This window comes from Grampus griseus, assembly GCF_964374135.1.
Source record: "Grampus griseus genome assembly, chromosome: 14".
NCBI lineage: Eukaryota > Metazoa > Chordata > Mammalia > Artiodactyla > Delphinidae > Grampus > Grampus griseus.
Window position 1 is genome coordinate 15,860,181 of NC_139008.1, and position 23,030 is coordinate 15,883,210.

The following is a 23,030-nucleotide window of genomic DNA, read 5'->3' on the forward strand; positions in this document are numbered from 1 at the left end:
TTCCGCACGTCCACTTTAACTCCTATTAATTCTAGCTCAATAATATGCCATATGCCTCCCTCCCCTCTAATCCCTCAAGGCTTCTTTGTGGCCTTGGAACATTTAACCTGGCTTCCAGGGTCCTTAGTGGTCTGTCTCCTGCCAACGTCCTTGCTTGTTGTCCCTGCCTTCCACCCCAGAGGACATCTGCAAGCTCTAACAAGTCTGGCATGCAGGTTCAGGGGTTCTCTCCATACGTCCCCAACCCCAACTCTCTTGACCTTAAGACCAGCTTAAATGCCACCTCTGAGAAGAGCCTCTCTAAACTCCAAGACTGCACTGAAGACCTCTCCTATCCAGCAACTCCCCCAACAGAGTTCCAATGACAAGGGACTGCACTTGCCTGTGTACTCGTCCTCACTGTGCCATTCACTGGCTGTCGGTACCTATTTACTCATCTGCAGAAATGGAGGTAAAAGAGTTACCTCACTTTGGGATGCTTTGAGGATGAAAATGAGCTAATAATAATGCAGCAGTGAAGTCCTTTAACCTCGTGCTAAAGTTTCCACTATTGCTTCTCTTTACTAGACCAAGTTCCACGAGGTTCATGCCGGCTCACTCAAAGCTCTGCAGAATGCAGTGCCTGTTGATCACAAATGCGCTAAATTTATGGACCCTTCTAGGTCTGAGGTCATGAAGACATAACTAAGGGCCAAGCGTGGAATGACTCCACACACACACAAAACCAGTTCCTGGAACACTTTTGGGCTTATAGCCCCACTTGACTCCATGACAATTCACCTAAATCACCTAAGCCTGGAGAGACCCCCAACTTTCCTCCTAATTCACACCCCACCCACCTCATTCACAGGCACGGGTGGGGTGAGGATATAATACTTTATTCACTCTAACACGGGCCGAGGGGATGTAATGAGGGGGAGGTGGGCGCGTTTCCAGGGACCCCCGGTAGGGGATCCTCCCTGTCTCCCAGTTCCAGGGCAGCCAGGCCCGCCGTCCCACCCCATCTGAGACGCAGGAGGCGGGGCGGGGAGTTGTCCAGGTTAACGCAGCCCCAGGTCGGGATACTAGCGTGCCCCTCCCCAGCTCGCACCCCGCGGAGACAAGAATGGCGGTTCAACTGCCCTCACAATCTGGGCAGCGCTCAGTGGCAGTGGCTCCGGCGGGTAGCTTGAAGTCCCGGCCGCAGCCCGCGCAGATGTAGAGACGGCGCCGCATGTGCGCGCGACGGTGGCGGATGAAGTGTGAGCTGAGGCGGAAGCGCCGGCCGCACTCGGTACATGGGTAGGGCCGCTCGCCTGTGTGCGTGCGCGCATGCTCCGCCAGGTTGGAGCGGTGGCCGAAGCCGCGGCCGCACACGGCGCAGCGGTGCGGCTTCTCGCCCGTGTGCACGCGCCGGTGCTTGGCCAGCGCCGAGCTCTGAGCGAAGCGCGTGCCGCAGTCGGCGCATGCGTACGGCCGCTCGCCCGTGTGCGTGCGTCGGTGGCGCGCCAGACACGAACTGCCGCCGAAGGCGCGTCCGCAGTCCGGGCACGAGTACGGCTTCTCGCCCGTGTGCACGCGCAGGTGCTGTGCGTAGTTGGAGCTCTGCGCGAAGCGGCGGCCGCATTGTGCGCATGCGTACGGCTTCTCGCCCGTGTGGCGCCGCCGGTGCTGCCGCAGGTTCGAGGCGGCCGAGAAGCGCTTGTCGCATTCTGGGCATTCGTAAGGCCGCTCGCCCGTATGCGTGCGGCTGTGTTTGGTCAGCGCTGACTTCTGCGAGAAGCGCCGGCCGCACTCGGTGCACGCAAAGGGCCGCTCGCCCGTGTGTATGCGGACGTGCTTGGCCAATGTGGAGCGGCGCGCAAAGGCGCGGCCACAGTCCCGGCACGCGTGTGGGCGCGCCGGGTCCGCCGACGGCGCTGGCGCCTCGCTCGGGACCTGCGGGGAGAGGGGACAGGGGACAGGTCAGCCCTGACCGAGAGGCTCGGGAGCCAGAGACCTGGGGCTCTGCCGGCTGCAGCCTCTCCGTCCCCCGTTTGTACAGTAGGAAAAGCCACGGGGTGCGCCTCTCAGGACGGTTGTGCGCTTTAAATGAGATTAACATAAACGCACATAGCACAATGCCTAGTGTAATTCTAGCTATTCTTTATTAATTCATACAGTATTTATTGAACGCGTACAATGTGCCAGACTCTGTTCTAGGAACTGGGGATTCAACAAATTTTTTTTTTAATTCCTAGTTTCAGGAAGAATGGATAAGGAGTGCTGGTATTGGAGGGGGTGCTGCAAATTTAAATAGGGTTGAGGAACCTCGCTGATGTCACATGAGCGAAGACCTAAGGAGGTGAGAGAGCAGGTTCCAGAGGGAAAAGCAAGGCCCTGAGACAGCAGTTTTCCTGTTCTAGGAATGGCCAGAAACAGTGCTTAGGGCGGACGGCAGGAGGGGAAGAGTAATCCATGGAGTGGTCCTGAAGGGGATATCTTAGCATAGGGCCTTGCATGTGAATGAGGTGAGGACTCAATAGAGATGTTAGACGGTTTTGAGCAAGGAGGGGAACAGATTAGACTCATATTTTAAAAGGTTTCAGGGGCTTCCCTGGTGGTGCAGTGGTTAAGAATCCGCCTGCCAATGCAGGGGACAAGGGTTCAAGCCCTGGTCCGTGAAGATCCCACATGCTGCAGAGCAATTAAGCCTGTGAGCCACAGCTACTGAGCCCACACGCCTGGAGCCTGTGCTCCGCAACAAGAGAAGCCCCCGCTCGCCGCAACTAGAGAAAGTCCATGCGCAGCAACAAAGAACCAACGCAGCCAAAAAAAAATAAATTAATTTAAAAAAAAAAGAATAAAGGAGGGGAGGGGGCAGGAACGCAGTGAGGAAGCTACTGTACTGCAAGCCAGAGAAGACAGTGGCTTGAACCCAGTGACAAAGTTGGGAAGTGAAGGTGGTGAGAAGTGGTCTGCTTCTGGACATATTCTGCAGTTTGAGACAGCAAATTTGATAGTAGATTAGACATGAGGTGTAAAGAAAGGAGTAAAAATGACTCCAAGGATTTTGAGCTTAGCAACTACAAAGGCGGAATTGCCATCTACAGAGCTGAGGGTGGAGGGAGGCGCAAGTTGGTACCTACTATCCGTTTCTGATCTTATCTGCAGTTCTCCTTGACACATCTGGAGCTCAGGAGAGAGGCCCAGGCTGGAGATGTTAATTGGGAAGGCATTAGCGTGGAGGTGGTTTTTAAAGCCTTGAGACTGGATGAGTTCGCCCAAGGAATAGGCAGAGAGAAATGGGGGTGGCAAGACAAAAAGCAGCCAGCAAAGGAGACTGAGCAGAAGCAGCCAGTGAGGTAAGAGACCCAGGAGAGCACGGTGTCTTAGAAACCAGGCCACCATCAAGTCCAGGCTCTCTAATAAACTTTCAAGAGCAAGCACCTATCATTTTTTAAGCTGCAAAAAAGGCAGCCAGGGTGAAACCCAAATACTATTCTGAGGCCTGAAATGAAAAAAATTCAAAAATAAGCCAGTTTCATGAGGTCTGGGCCTCTGGAGATAAAATCAGAAAAAGAAATGCTTTATAAGAGGCAGATGAAGGGAAAACAGTTTGTACTAACAGTAAAGAGGAATACTGAGGAAACATTGCTTCCTTCTTAGAAAAGAGAAGGCTCATCCTAGCAAAAGTGGTGTTAAATCTCTACTATGGACTAAGCAAATAGGATATTAATTCATGACCAAATGAAAAACCAGGCACATATTAAGCATAAGACAGTGTTAGTTTCTTTCTCCCCATATTCCATCTCCACCAAGTGATCACTATTCTTCTTCTATAGATAAGGAAACAGGTTAAGAGAGGGTAAATGACAACTAGGGAGTGGCGAGGCCTCTTCTTTCTGAAGTTGTAAGGAGGGCACCTTCAGGGCCTTCAAGATCCTTTGTTAAAAAGACAGTAGCTTTTTGGTAACCACCTCAGAAATTTGAAAACAAGGCAGTTTGGGAAACTGGTCACCAGCCAAGGGAACTCTGGCTTAAATACTATTATCATGATAATGATAACATTACAGTGTAAAGATCTGACAGTGCTATGTTATGTACATTATTGTATTAAATCTTCCTGTCACTCCCCCTTGAGTCAGGCATTATCTTTTGAGAAAACTGAGCTCAGAGAGATTAAATTCACATAGCCAGTGGGAGTCAGGACTGACCTTAAGAGTTCTCACCCTTAACCAGTAGGCTACACTGCTTCCCTGCACACACAGCATGAAGATGTGACAGCCGCTGGACTCCAAGTGCCTGGCACTCTCTAAGAGGGATTCAAGGTTAAAATACAACTTGATACTTTAAATCGAGAAACTCCCCACAGCAAATTCGGCAGTCTGAATTCAAGGTCATGCTTTCCAGTCTTGCCCCGGTTTTGACATCTATTGGGTTTATTTCATCACGTCAGCCATCGTGGAGAGAATTTTTCTCATTATATCTGTATTTTTCTGGCCTGTTTTTCTTTGGCACCCTTCTTTAAGGTGACTTTGACCAGCCTGAGGACTTCCTTATGCTGGATTCACTATCTTGTGAAAAAGAAATTCTTCACACAAGTACCCTTGGTATCTCCAGCTCCAGGAGGAGGGGCCTTGGGTGCCCTAGGAAGAATCTTCGTAAGAGGGGCTGAGTCTAGCTCATTAAGACCCCAGGCAAGTCCCTCCCTTCCCCTGCCTCAGTGAACCAAGGAAGGCAAGGTAGGCTAGGTGAGATCAATATTTCCCGACTTGAGGTATGCACATCACAGAATGCAAGAGGATTCTAAGTGTTATGTAGGCTAACTCTTATCTTACTATGATCATTATGTATTTATTTTCATGGATATTAGAAAAACAACAGATCACATGAAACCCACAATTTCATCAGTATTATTGCTCAGATGAGGGTAAATTTATTTAACAAAACAATGTGAATCTATCTGAAGAAGAGCATTAAATAAATGAGCAAACAGGTAAGTGACTGAAGCCTGGCAAATACCAGACTTACATGCCTTTTAAGTTCTACAGCTGTTAGATTTAAAAATTAGAATACAGGGTATCCGCACTATAACATGAGGGTACTAGGGGGATACATGTAGTATAAGAATATGACAATCCAAGTATTTAAAGTTAGTGATTTTGGAACTTCCCTGGTGGCGCAGTGGTTAAGAATCCGCCTGCCAATGCAGGTGACACAGGTTTGAGCCCTGGTCCGGGAAGATCCCACATGCCATGGAGCAACTAAGCCCGTGCGCCACAACTACTGAGCCAGCGCTCTAGAGCCCAGAAGCCACAACTATTGAAGCCCGCGTGCCTAGAGCCCGTGCTCCACAACAAGGAAGACACCACAATGAGAAGCCCTGCTCACCACAACTAAAGAAAGCCTGAGTGTAGCAACAAAGACCCAATGCAGCCAAAAATAAATAAATAAATAAATAAATTTATTTTAAAAATAAATAAATAAAAAATAAAGTTAGTGATTTTGTCTTCCTGCTTAAGGTGTTTTTGTTTTTGTTTTAAACCAGAGCAAACATTCCAGTTTTTTCCTCAGCCATTACTTTTCTAATTAATAACAATAACTACCACTTACTGAGCACTCACTGTGTGCCAGGAAGTGTGGTAAGTGCTTTCCACCCATGTTCTTATTTTAAATTCTCACAACCCTTTGGGTTAGGCTGTATTAGCACCATTTTAAAATAAGGATATAAGACTCAGAAGTAAGTGACTACCAAGGTCCTACAGCTAATCCATCGGCAGGGTCAGGGTTTACACTGGAAGTCTGTCATTATCTAAAACACCTCTTCTCTCATAGAATGATGCAATTCTATCTCACTGACAAGTTTAAGGTTACCTACACAGTTTGTCTCCCTCACCTGGGCTTTTTTAGCTGTCAGAATCTCCCTTCTTTTGAGTACAGAGTATAAAGTACAATCCCTATCCTCTCGCTCATTGCTAAATCAAGTGTGGTCCACAGACCAGCAGCGTCAGCATCACTGGAAACTTGTTAGAAATACAGAATCTCAAGTCCCCCCCATACCTACTGGATCAAACTCTTCAGTTTAACAAGATCCCCAGGTGATATGTACGCATGTCAAAAATGAAGAAGCCTGATCTAGGAGATGCACTACTCCTAGGGAAAGCAGGTGGGAAAGGTGAAGAGGGTTCTACAGGTTGAAAGACCACATGGGCAAAGTCTTCGAGGTAAGAAGGGTCAGGTGTGTTTGAAGCTGGGGCATGGGATGGGTGCTGAGTGACTAGAGATGAAGCCATGAGGTCAGACGATGAAGACCTTTGAATGCCAGGCGCAGGAGCTGAGGGAAACAGAATACCACTCAAGGGTTCAATTTTAAGCAGGGAGAGACAGGACTGGATGTACATAGAGCCCTCTGACAAAACCCTTCTATTCATTAAATATAGTTTGGATTTTAATAGGCAGTGAGAGAATATTCCAGCTACTGAGTGCAGCATAATTAAGGCCTGTTCTGGACAATGACCGGCCATGGGACTGGGTGAGAGCTGAGAGTCACAGAATGTTGACACTAGAAGGAGCTTTGGAGACCACTATTTCATAGAAACCGAGACTCAGGGAGACCACACAGCAAGTTGATGAGCTATCTTGTGGGATGTGTGTGTGTAACTCTCATTTCCACCCTCCTCCAAATCCAGTCACCCACGTGATACTTAGACTGGATTTCAAGGATCTTACTTTCATTATCTCATTTTATAGATGAAAAGGCTGTCGAGGCAAAACTGGTAAATAGTGGTTAGGATTTGAGCCAATGCTTTTAACTGCTACATGATACCATTCAGAGTCTAGCTCTACAGCCTTTTCATGACTAGCCATGCCTACACCCACCCTTCCCATCCTTAGCTCCATCCAGTCCAGTCAATGTTCCCCAAAACCCCCTTATTTCCATCTTCTCTCCCCTGCTGCCACTACCTTAGAGCAGGCTACCAGCCATACCTGACCTGGTCTCTCCACAGCAGCCCACGATTCTTCTAAATAGAAAATCTGATCATGTCTCTCCTCTGATTTGAGGCTTCTGATGGCACCGCATAACCTAACAGAGTACGTCCAAACTCCTAAGCTGCCTTTCAACACCTTTTACTCTCTGGCCCCGCCTACTTCTCTGGCCTTATCTTCTCTGAGCATTTGCTTTTGCTGTTTCCTCATCCTGAAATGCCCTTCCTCCTCCTCCATTTGCCAAATTCCCACTAAGTTTTCAAGGCCCACGTCAAAGTCATTTCCATGAAGCCTTCCCCACTGCCTTGAGTTATTTGCCCTCAATTCTCTAGGCCTCCATGTTCTAGGTTTCCCTGTTCACTCCCAAGCCTCAGGATTCAGCCCAGAAAGGCCTTGAGAAAAATGAGTAGAAAAATCTCCAGAAGGATGACCTAGCCCAAGGTCCTGAACTTTAGGGAGAAAAATGAATAATAGCAGCAAATACTTACATAGTGTTTATTATGTGCCAGACACAGTTCTAACTCTTTACATGTATTAACTCATTTAATCCTCCCAACCCCAAGAAGTAGGTGCTATTATGATTTCCCTTGTACCAGTGAGGAAACTGAGCCACAAAGAGGTTAAACTTGCCTAAGGTGACACAGCTGGTAAGTGACAGAGTTGGAAGTCCACCCTAAACTCTGGAGTCTGAGTTCTTAACTTATAGGCCAAAGGTGGAGACCAGGGGATTCACAGGGCCGGAAGAGGCAGGCTGAGCTAGGAGGATGGGCCAAGGAAGCCTGAGAAAACAGAACTAAACGGGCCACCGCAGTGAAAGCGCAGAGTCCTAACCACTGGACCGCCTGGGAATTCCCTAAATAGTTATTTTGACTGGAAGAGGAGGCCACAGCAGCCAGCCCCCTCCCCCTAGGGCCCACCACACCCACTAGGGGGCAGCAGAACTTTCTTTTTCTGGGAACTGGCGCCTGTGCAGGAAGAAATCAGAGGGAGCCTGGGCCCACAAATCTGGCCCAGGAGTCTTCCAGCTGGACTCAGGGCTGCTCTGGCTGTGGGTGGGAGTCCTGTAGGGTTTTGGGAAGTAGAACTATACCTAGTGGCAGTTAGGGTCTCTAATGGGTAAATCTAACTCATATTTTGATCTCCTTAAAACTCCTCTCTTTAAACCTTCAACACCCTTGTCAGTCTAACCCTGCTAGGCATCAAGCTCCTCGAGGAACCGAGGAGAGCGTTTACTCTCCAGCACCCAGCACAGAGCCTGGCACAGTAGGCGTGACATCTGTATGATGGCAGCATGGACTGTGGGACAGAAGGATGGGTGGCCAACCCTGAGAGTCAAGGGAAAGTAGGGACAGGATCCCTGGATTCTGTGTGAGGGAGGCTGGACCTGCACCAGGTTTAGGGGCGAAGGGACCCCAGGGTGTGGAACACGTACCTCCTTGTTGTCCATGGGGATCTTGAGTTTCACCACTTCATACTTCTCTTCACCCTCATCCTCCTCACCCTTCACCAGCAGCACCATCTCTTCTTGCATCTCTTCCTCCTCCTCCTCCTCTGTCTGCTGTTCACCGGGCATCTTGGTGTCCTGGGGCAGGGAGCTGAGTCAGAAGCTCAGGACCCGCCCCCCACCATGGCTCTGGCCCACACAAGGCGGTGCAGCCGTGGCTTCTCCTGTGATCTTTGTGTCTGACCTTCTTCCCTCTATCCCAGCCCGGCCCTAGGCCCCAGCCCTATCCCGGGACCAGCTCGGAAGACTCTCGTTCACCCCACTCATCCCGGCATTCAAGGCCCTGAACACTTCGAATCTCTAGCCCCAGTGAGTCACCACCCTCCCCGCGCTGAGTCACTCCCCGGTGCCTGGGTCCGCGGCCCGGAGCTCTAGGGCACGGGCTGGAGGCAGGATCGGGACGGAGACCCTGAGGGGGTGCGCACTCACCAGCCACAGGTTCGGGCGCTCGAGCTGCCCCAGGCCAGGGCGCCGGGCGGTTGGGCACTCTGCGACGCCGCGACTCCGGGGGCGGGGAGTAGGCGGGGCCTCGCTGACGACTGGCCATTGGTCGGAATACCTAACCCCGCCCCCTAGGGGAGGGGCCAGAGGACCCAGGCGTCCGGCCCAAACTGCCCCGGGAGGGTGGCGAGCCCACACCCAGTACCTTCCGCTCAACTCCGACTCCCAAAGACCCCGGGCTGCCCTAGTCGGTGTTCAAGGTCCTCACAGTCCTGTAGTGACCTACCTTAAAGGCTCGTCTCCTGCGGCAGGCTCGGAGGTCTCAGCTGCGGCCAAGCGCGTCTGCTCCGCCCGAAATAGGCCACGTGCGCTCCCGCCCCTGCCTGGGCCTCTCGCTGGCGCCCCGCCTGGAGGGCGGACCCTGTTGCCTCCTCACCTCGTCCCTTCCCTCTTTTTGCCTCTTCTCCCATCTTTTCTCCTTTCGCAGCGTCGCCTTCACGGTCTCCTGCTCTCTGGGATATCTTGCTCCTTGAATAATACTTACCAACAGCCATCCAAGCAACCGCTGCTGTTTGTTGCGTGGTGTGCCTCTTATGCGCCATCGTTATGCTAAGCCTTTTGCACATCTGATCTCGATCCGCACAAAGGTGGGTCCATTTCACAGATGAGCTAATTGAAGCTAACTGACTTGCCTAAGTTACACAGTAAGTACTGTCACAGCATCCCCAGCAACCCAGTAGCCTAGGTGGAAAATTATAGCACACGGACCAGATCCAGTCCACAGAAGTATCTTGTTTGGCTCTCAGGTTTAAAAGTTAACTTCAAAAGAAGCACGAGAGGTCTTTTACAAAATTTAATTTCCAACATTTAAAAATTGAGATATTTCATGTAAAGATCTGTATTTTCCCACTTCTCTTGAAAAAGATACCTAATTCTCCCAATTTATGAATGGGGCAACGAAGATTCAGAAATGATGAAAGAGAAATTACATTCAGTAAGTGCTTACAATCCCTGGTTGTCTCTTTACAACAACCCTGTGGGGATCAATCATATTACCTTCCTTTGACAAATGACGGAACTAAAAACTTAAGTAATTTGCTCAAAGTCACATAGCTGGTAAGTAGCCAATTCCAAACCTCATGCTCTTCCTGTTGCACCAAATTCTCTCTCAGAAATGAGGTTACATGAGGAAATTGGTAGCAGAGCCAGGACTCAAGCCTGATCCTCAGTCTGCAGAACCCATAACATAATTTGGATGTTGGGATTACATCTGGTCAAAGTTTTGCTCTTCCTCAGAGCTGGGAAAAGGGGGTAAATGAATGTGATACTCACCCTCAGGATCCCAAAAGCCACTTTGATTGTGTTAATTCTCTCATCAAATATTTATTGAACCCTACTATGTACCTGGCACTATTCTAGATATTGGAGATGCAGTAGTGAACAAAAGAGACAAAAATCTTAGCTACCATGGCACTTCTCAAGGTGTAAAAAATGTCAACAAGTAAATAAGATAATTTCAGGTAAGGACAGGTGTAAGAAGGAAATAGGGCCAGATGATGCAACAAGGAGTGGCTATGGTTGGGAGCTTCTTTAATGTGGGCAGGGAAGGCATCTCTTAGGATATAATATATGAGATGAAACTTGAATGATGAGAAAAAGTTAGCCATTTGAAAATCTAGATGAAGAATGTTCTAGACAGAACTACAGAGACTTTAAGGTGAGATTAAGCTTGGCATGTTTGAGGAAAACAAAGAAGGCTTGTATGGCTGGAGCCAAGTGAGTTAATGGAAATGTAGTGTGGGAGCTGGAGAAGAGGCAGGCAGGGCCAGATTATGGCAGGAACTCTAGCGAAAGGCAAGGCGTGCTTCCCCTAATTCAGAGAATCAGTGAGGAGGCTCAGCTGGGAGCAGCGAAAGTCCCTACTGGAAGGTCCTCCTACTGTGGGAGGACTTTGGAACAGATGCTTGCAAAAGGAGGAACATGTACAAGTATCTATCTGGAATCAGAGCTAGTTCTTGTTCTTGAGAATCTCACAGTCTAGTAAAGAAGGTGATTTAAAAATATATATGTATATGATATATATATATTATATACATATGAAAAGGAAACAATAGGTGTTCTGACAGCCCCCTGGAAGGGAGTGGATATTGGGTGCAGGCCTCACCAAAGAGATAAATGTAAAGGACCTTCAAAGATGAGTGGGAGTTTGCCAGATGGACAAAGAGGTAGCAGTTTGTGGGACTGTAAACTCTCGTGAAGAGAACATCATGTCCCAAGGACACCGTTCACCAAAGTATTGAGTGAGCCTTATTGTGTGCCAGGCCCCTTTTAGGACTGGGAGGTAGAAAGTTGAATTTGGAAGTCTTTATCTCACTTTTCACTATTCTGCATTTCACTATTTGCCTTCAGCCTCACTAGAAGTTTACTTGAGTTCTTGAATCCCAAGGACTTGGTGCATAGAACACACCATTCGCCATCTCATCTCCCACCTCCTCCTTTCTCGGCTTGTTCCAAGTCATTCTTTACGTCTTAACATAATTGCCTCTTTGGAGAGGCATTGAACCATGTGGGAGTCTCTCCTGCATGCCTGCTTCCTGCATAGTCTTTACCACACTTGAAAATATTTGTTCAATGTCTAGCTTCTGCGTAGAAACTGAGGGCAGAAACTTTGTCTTATTCATCTTTCTATGCCCAGTACCCAGCACACAGTAGGTAATGCTGTTGAGTGTCTCTTTATCCTAAAGAAGCTCTCGATGTGTTAAGGGAGCTTAACACATCAGATGAAGGGGGTTCTAACCAGGCTGGAGGTTTAGGGAAGGCTTCTGGGAGGAAGTAACACTTGAGGTGTTTGGATAGGTTAACACGTTGGGAAGGGGGGCATTCCAAGTTACAAAAACAGAATATTTAATAGGCACGGGTCTGAAACCACACAAGTGGAAGGCCTTGAATGCCATCTAGGAGTTAAGTTTTATAGAGAGGACATGCGCACATACGGCAGGGTTTTTAATAGGGGAGTGAAGTGGTCAGATTTTACAAAGTTCACTGCAGGCTACGTTGGAGGCCAACCTGGTAGGGAGATGAGACACGGCAACCAGCAGGGAGGATCTTCCCAAAGCCCCAAAGGCCTCCATTCAGGTCTATGGGTGTTTGTGTGCACTTAGGACAGAAGCCGCTGAGCACTCCAGGCCTGAACTCAAAATTCTGGGATTTCGAATCTGTTTAACAACTTGGCAGGGGTGGGAGGACTGGGAGGAGCCGCGCTGCAGCAAGCTTTCATTGGTTTCTAAGGAAGCCCGGCCGACGGTTAAGATGTCGCGAGAGCTTCTACCCGGGGACCGTTCCCGCACGCAAATTAGCTGAGACGACAAGCCTGCGAAGTTGTAGGGAGTCTTGTACTTCATTTCTTAGATGGGTGAACCGCCCTAGTCTTTTTTGTCCCTGGCCAATCAGGTCAGTTCCTTTTTCCCCTTCCTCCCTATTGGCGCCCTCCTCGGAAAAAGCTAGGAGTTGGAGTCCTGCACCTAATGACGCATGGATGGCTGGGAAATACGGTTGCCTTTTCTGGGGGATAGAGACATCCCCTTGGCCCTGCCTTTGGGCTATGCAGACGAATGACCTGTTTCTCGACAAATAAAAAAAGGGTCGCAGGGAGGTGGGGTTTCCCAGAAAGCAGAACATCAGTGTCGGGGTCCTCTGAGCTGGTACCAATTCCTGCCAGCCACTTTTCTCCCGGTACCTGTCGCCATAGCAACAGCGCTCGCAAAACACCCGCCCACCCCCACCCCCCACGCTCCCACCGAGTGTTTTTCCTTTTAAGGGTCGCGCTCGAGCCTGTGGCGTAGGTGGCTCCTGTGGGCAGCCAGAACTCAGGTCTGAGGCATCAGCTGACAGGCCTGGTGGCCGTTTTCTTAACCCGTTGTCAGAGCTAAAATGCAGCTATGACAACCCAACTTCTTTATTTGTCAGGGCTCAAAGAGAGCAAGTTTACAACATGGCTTATGGATTTTGCCTGTGGCGACCCTTCGGCACCTTTTTCACCCCTCACCACGCAGACACGCACACAAGAGTCCAAGCCTCAGACAAGAAGCAGTTTATTGGCGAGACACATGGAGATGTGGCTGTCAGGCCTTGGTGCTTCCCTGGCTTCTCCTCACCCCTGTACTGCCCTTCTGCCAGTGTATCTCTGCTGCCGTCCACCAGGACCTGGGCTTAGCACCCAGGGCAGATGACTGCTCTTTCTGCTGTCTCTGACCTGTTCTGCCGTGTCCAGGTGTCAGGGCAGTTTGGGCTTCTTCAGGGCAGATAGGTCTGGCCTCTCCAAGTGTCCTCTTCCTGGCTAAGACCACGTCCAGCGGCCTGAGGCTGGGTACTGCCTGCCTCACAACAATACTCTCACCATCAGTAGGGTGGTCAAGATGGCCTTGCCTCACTCTGTCACCCTAAACCTCAGAAGTCTTATTGTTGAAGCTCATCGGTCTAACAAACCCTGGTTCAGGGTGCTGGTCTCCCAGGGGCAAGGTTGGGAGGGGTCAATTTACAGGTTAAGAGGCAGCAGGAATTTAGAGTTCTTTAAGGGCCCTCAGGCTAAGGTCAGTTTGTTCATCAACAAATATTTATTGCCTACTGTATACTAGGCAGTGTTCTAGAAGCTGGGGGTATAAACCACACTGGCAAGGTCCTGACTGAGCCCAGCCAGGAGTTTCCTGAGCTTCAAGGTCATTGTCTCCAAATCTCTATTGCTATCTATCCACTCCTTTCTCCCATTTGTTTCTTCCCCTCCTTCTCCCTCCCACTGCCTCCCAGGCCCTTTCTTCTCTGCTTAAGCGGCAGATACCCTCCCCTTTGGTCTCCTGGGCCTCCACCCACCCTGGACCCCATCATTCCAGTCCCGTTGGTGGCTCCTCTTTGAGGGGCCTTGCCTGACTATCCCCTGTCCCAAAGGGCCTCAAGACCAGGTGCCCACGCTGGTGCTTGATGCGGGCAGAACTGTCACCAAAACCCTTGCCACACTCTGCACACTTGTATGGCTTCTCCCCGGTGTGTGTGCGCCTATGTTTGACTAGATCCGAGCTCCGGGGAAACTCCTTCCCACAGAAGCCACACACGTGGGGCTGGCTGGGCCCAGAGGGCTGAGCCCGGACTCGGGATCGAGGGGCCGTGGGTGCTGAGCCAGGGGGGTTGTGTGGCCTCAGGAGAGTGGATGGTGGTGGTGGCCGAGCCCGTTCACCACGGTGGGTGCGGAGATGCTTGACCCGGGCAGAGCTGTCGGCAAAACCCTTGCCGCATTCAGGGCAGAGGTAGGGTTTTTCCCCCGTGTGTACACGATGGTGTTTCACCAGGTCCGAGCTTCGGCGGAAACCCTTGCCACACTCAGGGCACTTGTGGGGCTTGTCACCCGCCAGCGGTGGAGGCGGCTCCCCAGCCTGTGGGCCCCCAGGCTCCGGCTCCAAGCCAGGCAGGCCGAAAGGGCCATCACCTGAGTGCGAAGGGCTTCGAGGTGTCAGCGGGGGGCTGGTGCCAAGGGGAGGTGGCGGTGGGCTTAAGCTGGGGGGTGGGCTGGGGATCAGGGGGGCGAGGGGGTAGCCTGGGAAGCTGAAGTCCTGGGGCTCCGCGTGAGTGAGGCGGTGGCGGAAAAGGGTGGAGCTGAGGCTGAAGGTGCGGGCACACTCCGGACAGGCATGAGGCCTCTCGCCACTGTGGGTGCGGAGGTGCTTGACCCGGGCGGAGCTGTCAGCGAAGCCCTTGCCACACTCGGGGCAGAGGTAAGGCTTCTCTCCTGTGTGCACCCGCAGGTGCTTCACCAGATCTGAGCCCCGGGCAAACTCCTTTCCACACACATCACAGCCAAAAGGCTTGGGCCCCAGGTGACTGCGCTGGTGGCTCAGGAGGCTGCAGCTGAGTACAAATCTTTTGCCACAGTCAGTGCAGATGTATGGCTTATCCTGGGCCTTAGGTCCCTGTGCGGCTGCCGTGGCTACTCGAGATGGCAGCCGTCGGGGCACCACGGGCCGGGGGGGCTGCTCCCCCCGGTGTGTCCGCTGGTGCTTTATGCGGGCAGAACTGTCGCCAAAGCCCTTGCCACAGACCCCGCACTTGTAGGGCTTCTCGCCCGTGTGTGTCCGCTGGTGTTTCACCAGGTCAGAGCTCTGCCGGAAGCTCTTGCCGCACTCACCGCAGATGGTGGGGCGCTCACCAGCAGGGATCCTGGATCGAGGAATCTTTGGGGGGCCCTGGGCTGGTGGCCGGGCTCTGTAGGGCTTTTCACCACTATGAGTTCGCTGGTGTTTGATACGGGCAGAGCTATCCCCAAAGCCCTTGCCACAAACCCCACACTTGTAGGGCTTCTCCCCTGTGTGGGTTCGCTGGTGTTTCACCAGATCTGACATCTGCCGAAAGCTCTTGCCACACTCGCCGCACACGGCAGCCCGATCACTAGCCTGGCCCCAGCGTGGTTCTCCCAGGAGCCGAGGGCCTCTGTCCCGGGCCTGTGGTTTCCCAGGTCCCACTCTCTGGACCCACAAGTCATCCCAGGTCTGAATGCCTTCGGGTTTGAGAGAGGCATTTCCTACTTCATGACCTGGGGCCAAATCTTCCTCTTCCTTGAACCCCAAGTCATCCTCCTGTGGGGCATGTTCAAACTCATCTGGCTGAGAAATCTCCACGTTCTCACTCCCTAGACCTGGGGAAAGAAAAAGGAGTTGTAGACCCTGCCCTTTGGCTCAGCCCCTATCTTTGATAGCAACCTCCCCAGAAAGGCGTCCTTGACCATCTGTGGTTGCAAGGATCTCTCTTGCTCTCTCTCCTCTGAATTTCTGAAGCACTTATTATTGTCTGTGCCTCTCAGTAACAGTAACTTCCTTTTACCGTGCCCTTCATATGTGCCAATAACTTAACCAAGCATTACTGAATCCTTGCAAACAATCCTATGAGGTAATACTGTTAACTACCCCCATTTTACCCAACATGGAGACTCCGAGAATTTAAGTCACTTGCTCAAAGTGAGTTATAAAGTAGCAAAACCAAGTTTCTAACTCAGGTCTGTCTGATTCTCAAGCCTGTGTTAACCCCTACATTATATTGCCTGGTATTTGCTAATTACATTATATCTTTTTTATATTAGCCCAGTCTGTAACTTATTACTTCAATCATCTTGTGTGTACCTGAGAGGACCCAGACACACACCTGTCCCTCAGGATGGGTAAGAGAGATAGGCACAAAAAATTATAATTGCAGGCTCAGAATAACTGTGCTGTCACAAGAGAGAGGAAATAAAGAGACAGGGCTGGGCTTTCACAGCAGAGAAAAGAGTAAACCATGGAAAGGGATGCTGAGACTAGATTAAGCATGTAAGATCTGGATTGAACACTAGGCTAAGGCTTTTAATTAGTAGCAGAAGGGAGCTAGGGAAGGTTTTTGTGAAGGGAGACAGGATTAGATCTGGACTTAGATCAATGTGGCTGCACAGTGCATCACTGGAGAGAAAAGGGCTGAGGGGAGGCTGCTGCAATTGCCGGGATGAGACAGAATGAGGCCTGAAGTAGGGCAGAGGCAGCAAGCCTGCTGATCACTGTCGGGGACGGGGAGAGAGTCCTTGAAATGATGCCCCTCAAGGCCTGGCGCATAGTAGGTGCTCAGAAACACTGGCTCCATCCCTTGGCTTTTGCTCTCCTCCTCCCCGCCCAACCCCCCCCCCCGCCCACCCCCCGGAAGCACAGTTCATGTCCGATTTTTCTGGGTCTGGGCCAGGCAAAGCCCAGCACCGGGGTCCTCACCCGGCCATTACCTGCCCACGGCGGTGCACCGCTTTGGCCCTCACCTGTGCGGGTGCCTCTCAGCTGCTCCCTGTCCTCTGAGCCATGGAGATCCGCGCCCCAGGGCCCCACCGAGCGCTCCATCGCCGGCACGCCGCCCTGAGCAAGGGGACAGACACAATTTCACGGTCACACAGCCATGTGCGGACGGCGGCGCCCTGCCCTCTGCTGGCCGGCACGGGGACCGGGCAGCGTTCGGGTCCGAGGTGCGGGGCGCGGCTCCCGGTGATCCCCGCCCGCGCCGCCAGCCGCCCCTGCACCTGCTGCTCCTTCCGGAGCGCAGCCGCTCCCCTTCTCCTCCCGCTGCCGCCGCTGCAGCAGCCGCCTCCGCCACCCCGGCGCCCTCCGGAGCTCCTCGGCGGGGCTCCGGTGCCCGCGCCGCCAGCGTCTCGGGGATGTGGGCTCGGCGCCAAACGGGGAGGGGGCTCCGTCCCAGGCGTTCCCCTGGGGCGGCCGCCGGGGGCGGGGACGGGAAGCGGAAGCGCCGGGTGGCACCCGGCCGCTCTAGGACCTTGGAGGAGCTGCACGCTTGTGGGGGCAGCCCTCGTCCTCCAGAGCTCTGTGGCCGGCGGGCAGCCGCGTGCCGCGGAGAGGGCTACTCTGAGCCGAGGACAGTTGCCGGAACTCGGTGGTATTAACCGTGTGCCTCCTGGTCTGGAGCTGGATGTGGTGGGCCGAAGACTTCCTAATTGTCGCTGTGTCGGGCCACCCGCGCCGAACTCCGGAGCTGGCCAACAGCGCCAGCCACCCCGGCCCGGAGAGACAAAGAGAGATCCAAAGGCAGACCCAGGGAAAGGGGTGGGGGAAAGACCAAGGCAGACAAAGGGCGACAGAGGGCGGCGGAGACCCCAGATGGGGCGGGGGCGGGGCGCCGAGACACGGGAAACAAAGCGGGACCGGTCGGCGAGGCAGAGGGCCGCGCGTGGGGGCTGGGCTGGGCTGGGGGAGACAGGCAGTAGCGGGAGCTAGTGGCAGACGCCAGATAAATGCTGAGGAGAGGCAGGCCGATGGACACAGACCTGGATCCGGAGTCGTAACCTAAGAGCCCTGAATCAGAGAGGATGCAAAGGCAGAGAGACAGAGACTGCAGCAGACCAAAAACACAAGAGCAAATGATTGGCCGCCAGAAACAAACACATGTAGAAACAGATAAGAGAGACATAAAGTCGTTGAAGCAAAGTCGGAAGAACTACAAGAAAAGGCAGGGAACCTGGAGAGAAACAGAGGCAGAGGAACGAAGAAACAGGCAGAGACAAAGAGAGACAGGGACACAAAGAAAGAGGCCATGGGGAGACTAGGGACAGGTCTACAGCCCTACCAAGGGAGCCCAGGGAGAGGCTAAAACATTAAACCCTGTTTCCCAGCTTGGTGGGACCCTGGCTGGGGCTGTGTTCCAGTGGTCCCAGGGGTGTGATCCCCAGTATCTGTACTCTGGGCAAGGTTGCCTTTGGGGAGGGGGTGGGGTGCCTGTAAGTGTCTTCAGCCCATCTAATGATGGAGAGGGGTAACCAAGGTTTGTATATTAACTAACATTTATTAGTACCTCAGTGCTATGTCAAGAGTTTGGTAAAGAGATGAAACACGTGTAAGAGTTGTCCTTGGCGTGCTAGCAGTTTAAAGGGGCAAGCAAACAAATCATGATAAGAACTCTAAGGGCGTGAGAGAGTTACGTTCACCGATTCAAGATAGTAGGAAGAGTTCTTATTTGTGGGAATGAATCTGTATGGTTTTGTGTACCTGGTATGCATGAATGTTAGACACGGGTAAACATGGAGCACAAGTCAATCAACACATACTTATGGATCATCAACCATAAGTCTAGACCCTGGAAATACAAAGAAATCCCTCAGGGAGCTCTCTCTGCTCAGTAGAACATGGAGACATACAGATGATATGACAGATTGTATACCGACCTAATAAACAAAAATGTGATAGGAATGCAGTACAGAGAGAGAGAGACCTGTAGAGTTTAGTGGCTGTAGACACTGTCTTTAAGTTCATTCATGCAGAGTTTGATTCCTGACCTTGTCATTTGCTCCCATTTAACCTTGGGTGGGGAAGTTACTTCTGTTTCCTGAACTGTAAAATGGGGATAATACTTAATTTGAATGGTTGAGGTGTAAAGTACTTAGTAAAAAATATCAGTTATTACACTTTGGGCTGAAGTAACCAAGGAAGAAGGTGGCATTTTTGAGCTGATCCTTTCAGGACAGGTAAGATTTCAGCCAAGTCCAGAGCCTGGCTGAAGTGGGCCTAAAATGAAGAACTCCAGGCAGAGGGAATGAAATGAACAATGGCCCACATACTAATTGCAAACCTACTATGTGCTAGAAGCTTGGGATCCAAAGATGATTAAGATCTATCCTCAAAGAGGAAGATAGATAATAGTTCTGTTTTAATGTGTCAAAAGTTTACATAATAGGAAAGTAGTGGAAGCTGCAGATGAGATGGTAAGTTAATCATCTGTTCCACAAACATTTCCCGGGGGTCCAATATGTGCCAGGCACATGTGCTGGGAAACAGAGGTAAGAGGGTACCAAAATGGCAAAGAGCCAGCCCCTCTTGGAGGAAACCCCCAAAGGCTGGCCAGCCCACATGCCATACTCACTTGGAGAGCTAGCTCTGACTTTGAGAAGACAAAGCCTGGAGTTACTGGGTCTGAACCTGAACTCAGGTCTAAAGACATAGAAACCCTTTCAGGGATGTCTGGTAGGGCCATAGGTAGCTATGAAGATATGATGGAGAGATGAAAAAGAACTAATCCAGATGATCATTAAATGGGAAGACTGCTGTCTACAATTCACTGCCCCATAGGAAACTCAAGGGGGGGATCTTCCTTTCTACAAACAGGCCCCAAACCTTATCACAGGAATAATTGGGCATAATTTGTTGGCATTAATAAGCATGTAAATGGAATATTGTGTCACTGCTAATTCATATCATCTCTGCACTTAACCAAGCCAAGAGTCTTTTCTGAGGGCATTTATTAGTATGCACAAATGCCTTAAATATGTGACTTCCTTTGACTCAGTAATTCCCCTTATAGAAATGAGGCCCAAGGAAATGGTTGGACAAGTGCACAATGATAGCACCACAAACACAGTCATCTCAGCTCAGCGTTGTTTATCACAGGGAAGAATGGGAATCAGCCTGAATACTAAGCATCTAGAAAAATGATAATGTAGATGTGTATTTATGATCATAGATATAACATATAAGGTGACGAAAACAGGTTTCCAAAGTTATGATCCTAGTTTTGTGAATATATATTTATTCATATGTACAGGCATATGAGATAATCTAGAAGGATGAAAATCAAAATGAGGATATATCATGGAATGATATTAGATGTAAATTTTTCTAACCATTTGCATTTGCTAATTTTTCCATGAGAATATGTATTGGTTATACAGTAAATAAATGAATATAAATGCCATTTTTTCTCTTTTTTTCTTTTTTTTATTGAGGTATAGTTGATTTACAATATTATGTAAGTTTCAGGTGTACAACATAGTGATTCACAATTTTTTTGGTAAATATTTATTTTATTTATTTTCCTTATCTTTTTGGCTGCATCGGGTCTTAGTTGCGGCACACGGGATCTTCGTTGAGACATGTGGGATCTTTCATTGCGGCGTGCCGTCTCCTCTTTGTGGCCCTTAGGCTTCTCTCTAGTTGTGGCGTGCGGGTTTTCTCTCTCTAGTTATGGCGCGCAGGCTCCAGAGCGCGTGGGCTCTGTAGTTTGCGGCACGCAGGCTCTCTCGTTGAGGCACGAGGGCTCAATAGTTGTGGCGCGCGGGCCTAGTTCCCCCGAGACATGTGGGATCTTAGCTCCCCAACCAGGGATCAAACCCACGTCCCCTGCTTTGGAAGGCGGATTCGTTACCACTGGACCACCAGGGAAGTCCCAGTGATTCACAATTTTTAAAGATTATACTGCATTTATAGTTATTATAAATTGGCTGTATTTCCTGTGCTGTACAATATATCCTTGTAGCTTATTTTAGTTTGTACCTCTTAATCTCTCAGCCCTATCTTGCCCTTCTCCTTTCCCTCTCCCCACTAGTTTATTCTCTAGATGTGTGAGTCTGTTTCTGTTTTGTTGTATTCGATAGTTTTTTTTTTTTTTTTATATTCCATATATAAGCTATAATATATAGTGTTTGTCTTTGTCTGACTTATTTCACTAAACATAATACCCTCCAAGTTCATCCATATTGTTGCAAATGGCAAAATTTCATTCATTTTTATGGCTGAGTAGGTAGTATTTCATTACGTGTGTGTGTGTTTGTGTATGTATATATATATGTATATATATTTTATATATGTATATATAATACCATATCTTCTTTATCCATTCATCTGTTGATGGACACTTAGGTTGCTTCCATATCTTGGCTATTGTAAACACTGCTGCTATGAACATTGGGGTGCACGTATCTTTTTGAATTAGTGTTTTCATTTTCTTCAGATATATACCCAGGAGTGCTATTGCTGGATCATATGGTAGTTCTATTTTTAGTTGTTTGCAGAACCTCCATACTGTTTTCCACATTGGCTACACCAATTTACATTCCCACCAACAGTGTACAAGGGTTCCCTTTTCTCCACATCTTGCCAACATTTGTTATTTGTGGTCTTTTTGAATGATAGCCATTCTGACAGGTGTGTACATGTTATTTTCTTAAATATTATTTGAATAATTCAGGGAAGAGCTGATTAGAGTCTGACCCCAGGGCAGGGGCAAGACGGTGAAGGGTGTAGAGAGGAGGGGCCAATTTTTCTCATGGATAGAAAGGACTTGGAAACCAATTAGATATACTTGTGGAGAGCAAAGGAGGGAGGAGTTCAGAGTTTTAACTAGGATGGTAGGGCTGCTCAGCCTGGTGAGAAATGCAGGGGGAAGGGTTGTGGTGCAGGGGGAAGGGTATAGTTATCCCTTCCCTTGGCTTCTCAAAGTACTCTGTTTATCTCATTATTACACTACATTTTTAGCACCAGTGCTGTGTGTCACTCTTGCTTGTGGCTGTCTCTGTCTCCCCAGAGGGCGGCAACCCTGGCTGATTCACTCTCTCTGGATTCTCAGCAACTAATGCAGAAGAGCAGTCGCTAGATTGGAGCTAGCGGCACTGTTGCACCCCTCAGCTCATGTAATAGCAATAACTAGAGTTATGTGTGAGCTCATCTTTTATGCCAGGCACTGCTAAGAACTTTATATGTGTTAGGTATATAATCCTCGTCATGCCCCTATGAAGTGAAATTATTAATGGCATTATTTAACAGATACAGAAACGAAGTCACTGAAAGGTTAAAGATGCCCAAGGTCACACAGCTCTTAATTATTCTATGTCTTTATAATCATGAAACTTGAACAACTTCTGTGAATTCAGTGTGGTGGGAGCGTCCAATCCCATATGGTAGATGAGGAAAGTAAGGCCCAGAGAGGTGATTTTTCCAAGGTTACATGAAAGGAGCAGTACTAGAAATGAGGTTGAAGTAAGGAAAATGTGGTAGCATGGATGGATCTTAAAAGATAGCGCTGATTGAAAAAAATTAACAAACAGAAATACATATTAGTATATACATATATAGCTATTTGTGTAAACATGTACTATGCACTGCACATTTTTCAAAATATGTACAAACTAAAAAATTACACATTAAGCACATTAGAGTGGTTGCCTTAGGCTGAGGAGAGGAAATGAGTGAGCTATGAGGTGGCATAACAGGGCACCACAGACTAGGAGTCTTAATCAACAGATGTTTATTTTCTCATAGTTCTGGAGACTGGAAGTCCAAGATCAAAATGCCAGCAGGGTTGGTTTCTGGTGTGGCCTCTTTTCTTGGGTTGCAGACAGCCACCTTCTCACTGTGTCCTCACATGGCCTTTCCTTTGTGCATGTGCAGAGAGAGATTGCTGGTGTCCCTTCTTATAAGGACACCAGACCTATAGAATCAGGGCCCCACCCTTCTGACCTCACTTAACCTTATTTCCTCCTTAAAGGTCTTACCTCCAAATATAGTCACATTGGGGGTTAGGGCTCCAACACATGAAGTGGGGGGTAGGGGGACACAATTCAGTCTATAACAGGGGCTAAATGGGAAATAATAAATAGAACCATGAAGAATAGAGAAAGAAAATGGGGTTGGAGCAATAGGCAGGATCCAGATTGAGCAAGGCCTTATAGGCCATACTAAGGGAACTCGCTTTAAAGTTTCAGAGAGGTCACTCAGTTCATAAATGCTAAAGCTAGGGTATGTGTGTGTGTGTGTGTGTGTGTGTGTGTGTGTATATATATATATATATATAGTATATTGTATACATA

At 49.6% G+C, this 23,030-nt stretch overlaps 2 protein-coding genes across 2 annotated transcripts; both read right to left on the reverse strand.

Annotated features, from left to right (window-relative positions):
- Positions 1-871: 871 nt before the first annotated feature.
- ZNF771 (zinc finger protein 771) lies at positions 872-9,495 on the reverse strand (the record flags this gene model as incomplete). The annotated part of the gene is made up of 4 exons (XM_082669877.1): positions 872-1,917; positions 8,381-8,530; positions 8,882-9,024; positions 9,438-9,495. The coding sequence occupies 4 exons, from the start codon at positions 9,493-9,495 to the stop codon at positions 1,114-1,116; spliced, it is 1,155 nt and encodes a 384-aa protein (XP_082526003.1). The 3' UTR covers positions 872-1,113.
- A 3,500-nt stretch (positions 9,496-12,995) lies between these two features.
- ZNF48 (zinc finger protein 48) lies at positions 12,996-17,078 on the reverse strand. The gene is made up of 3 exons (XM_082671530.1): positions 16,965-17,078; positions 16,710-16,803; positions 12,996-15,572 (listed from the first exon to the last, which is right to left on the reverse strand). The coding sequence occupies exons 2-3, from the start codon at positions 16,786-16,788 to the stop codon at positions 13,771-13,773; spliced, it is 1,881 nt and encodes a 626-aa protein (XP_082527656.1). The 5' UTR covers positions 16,789-16,803; positions 16,965-17,078; the 3' UTR covers positions 12,996-13,770.
- Positions 17,079-23,030: the final 5,952 nt, after the last annotated feature.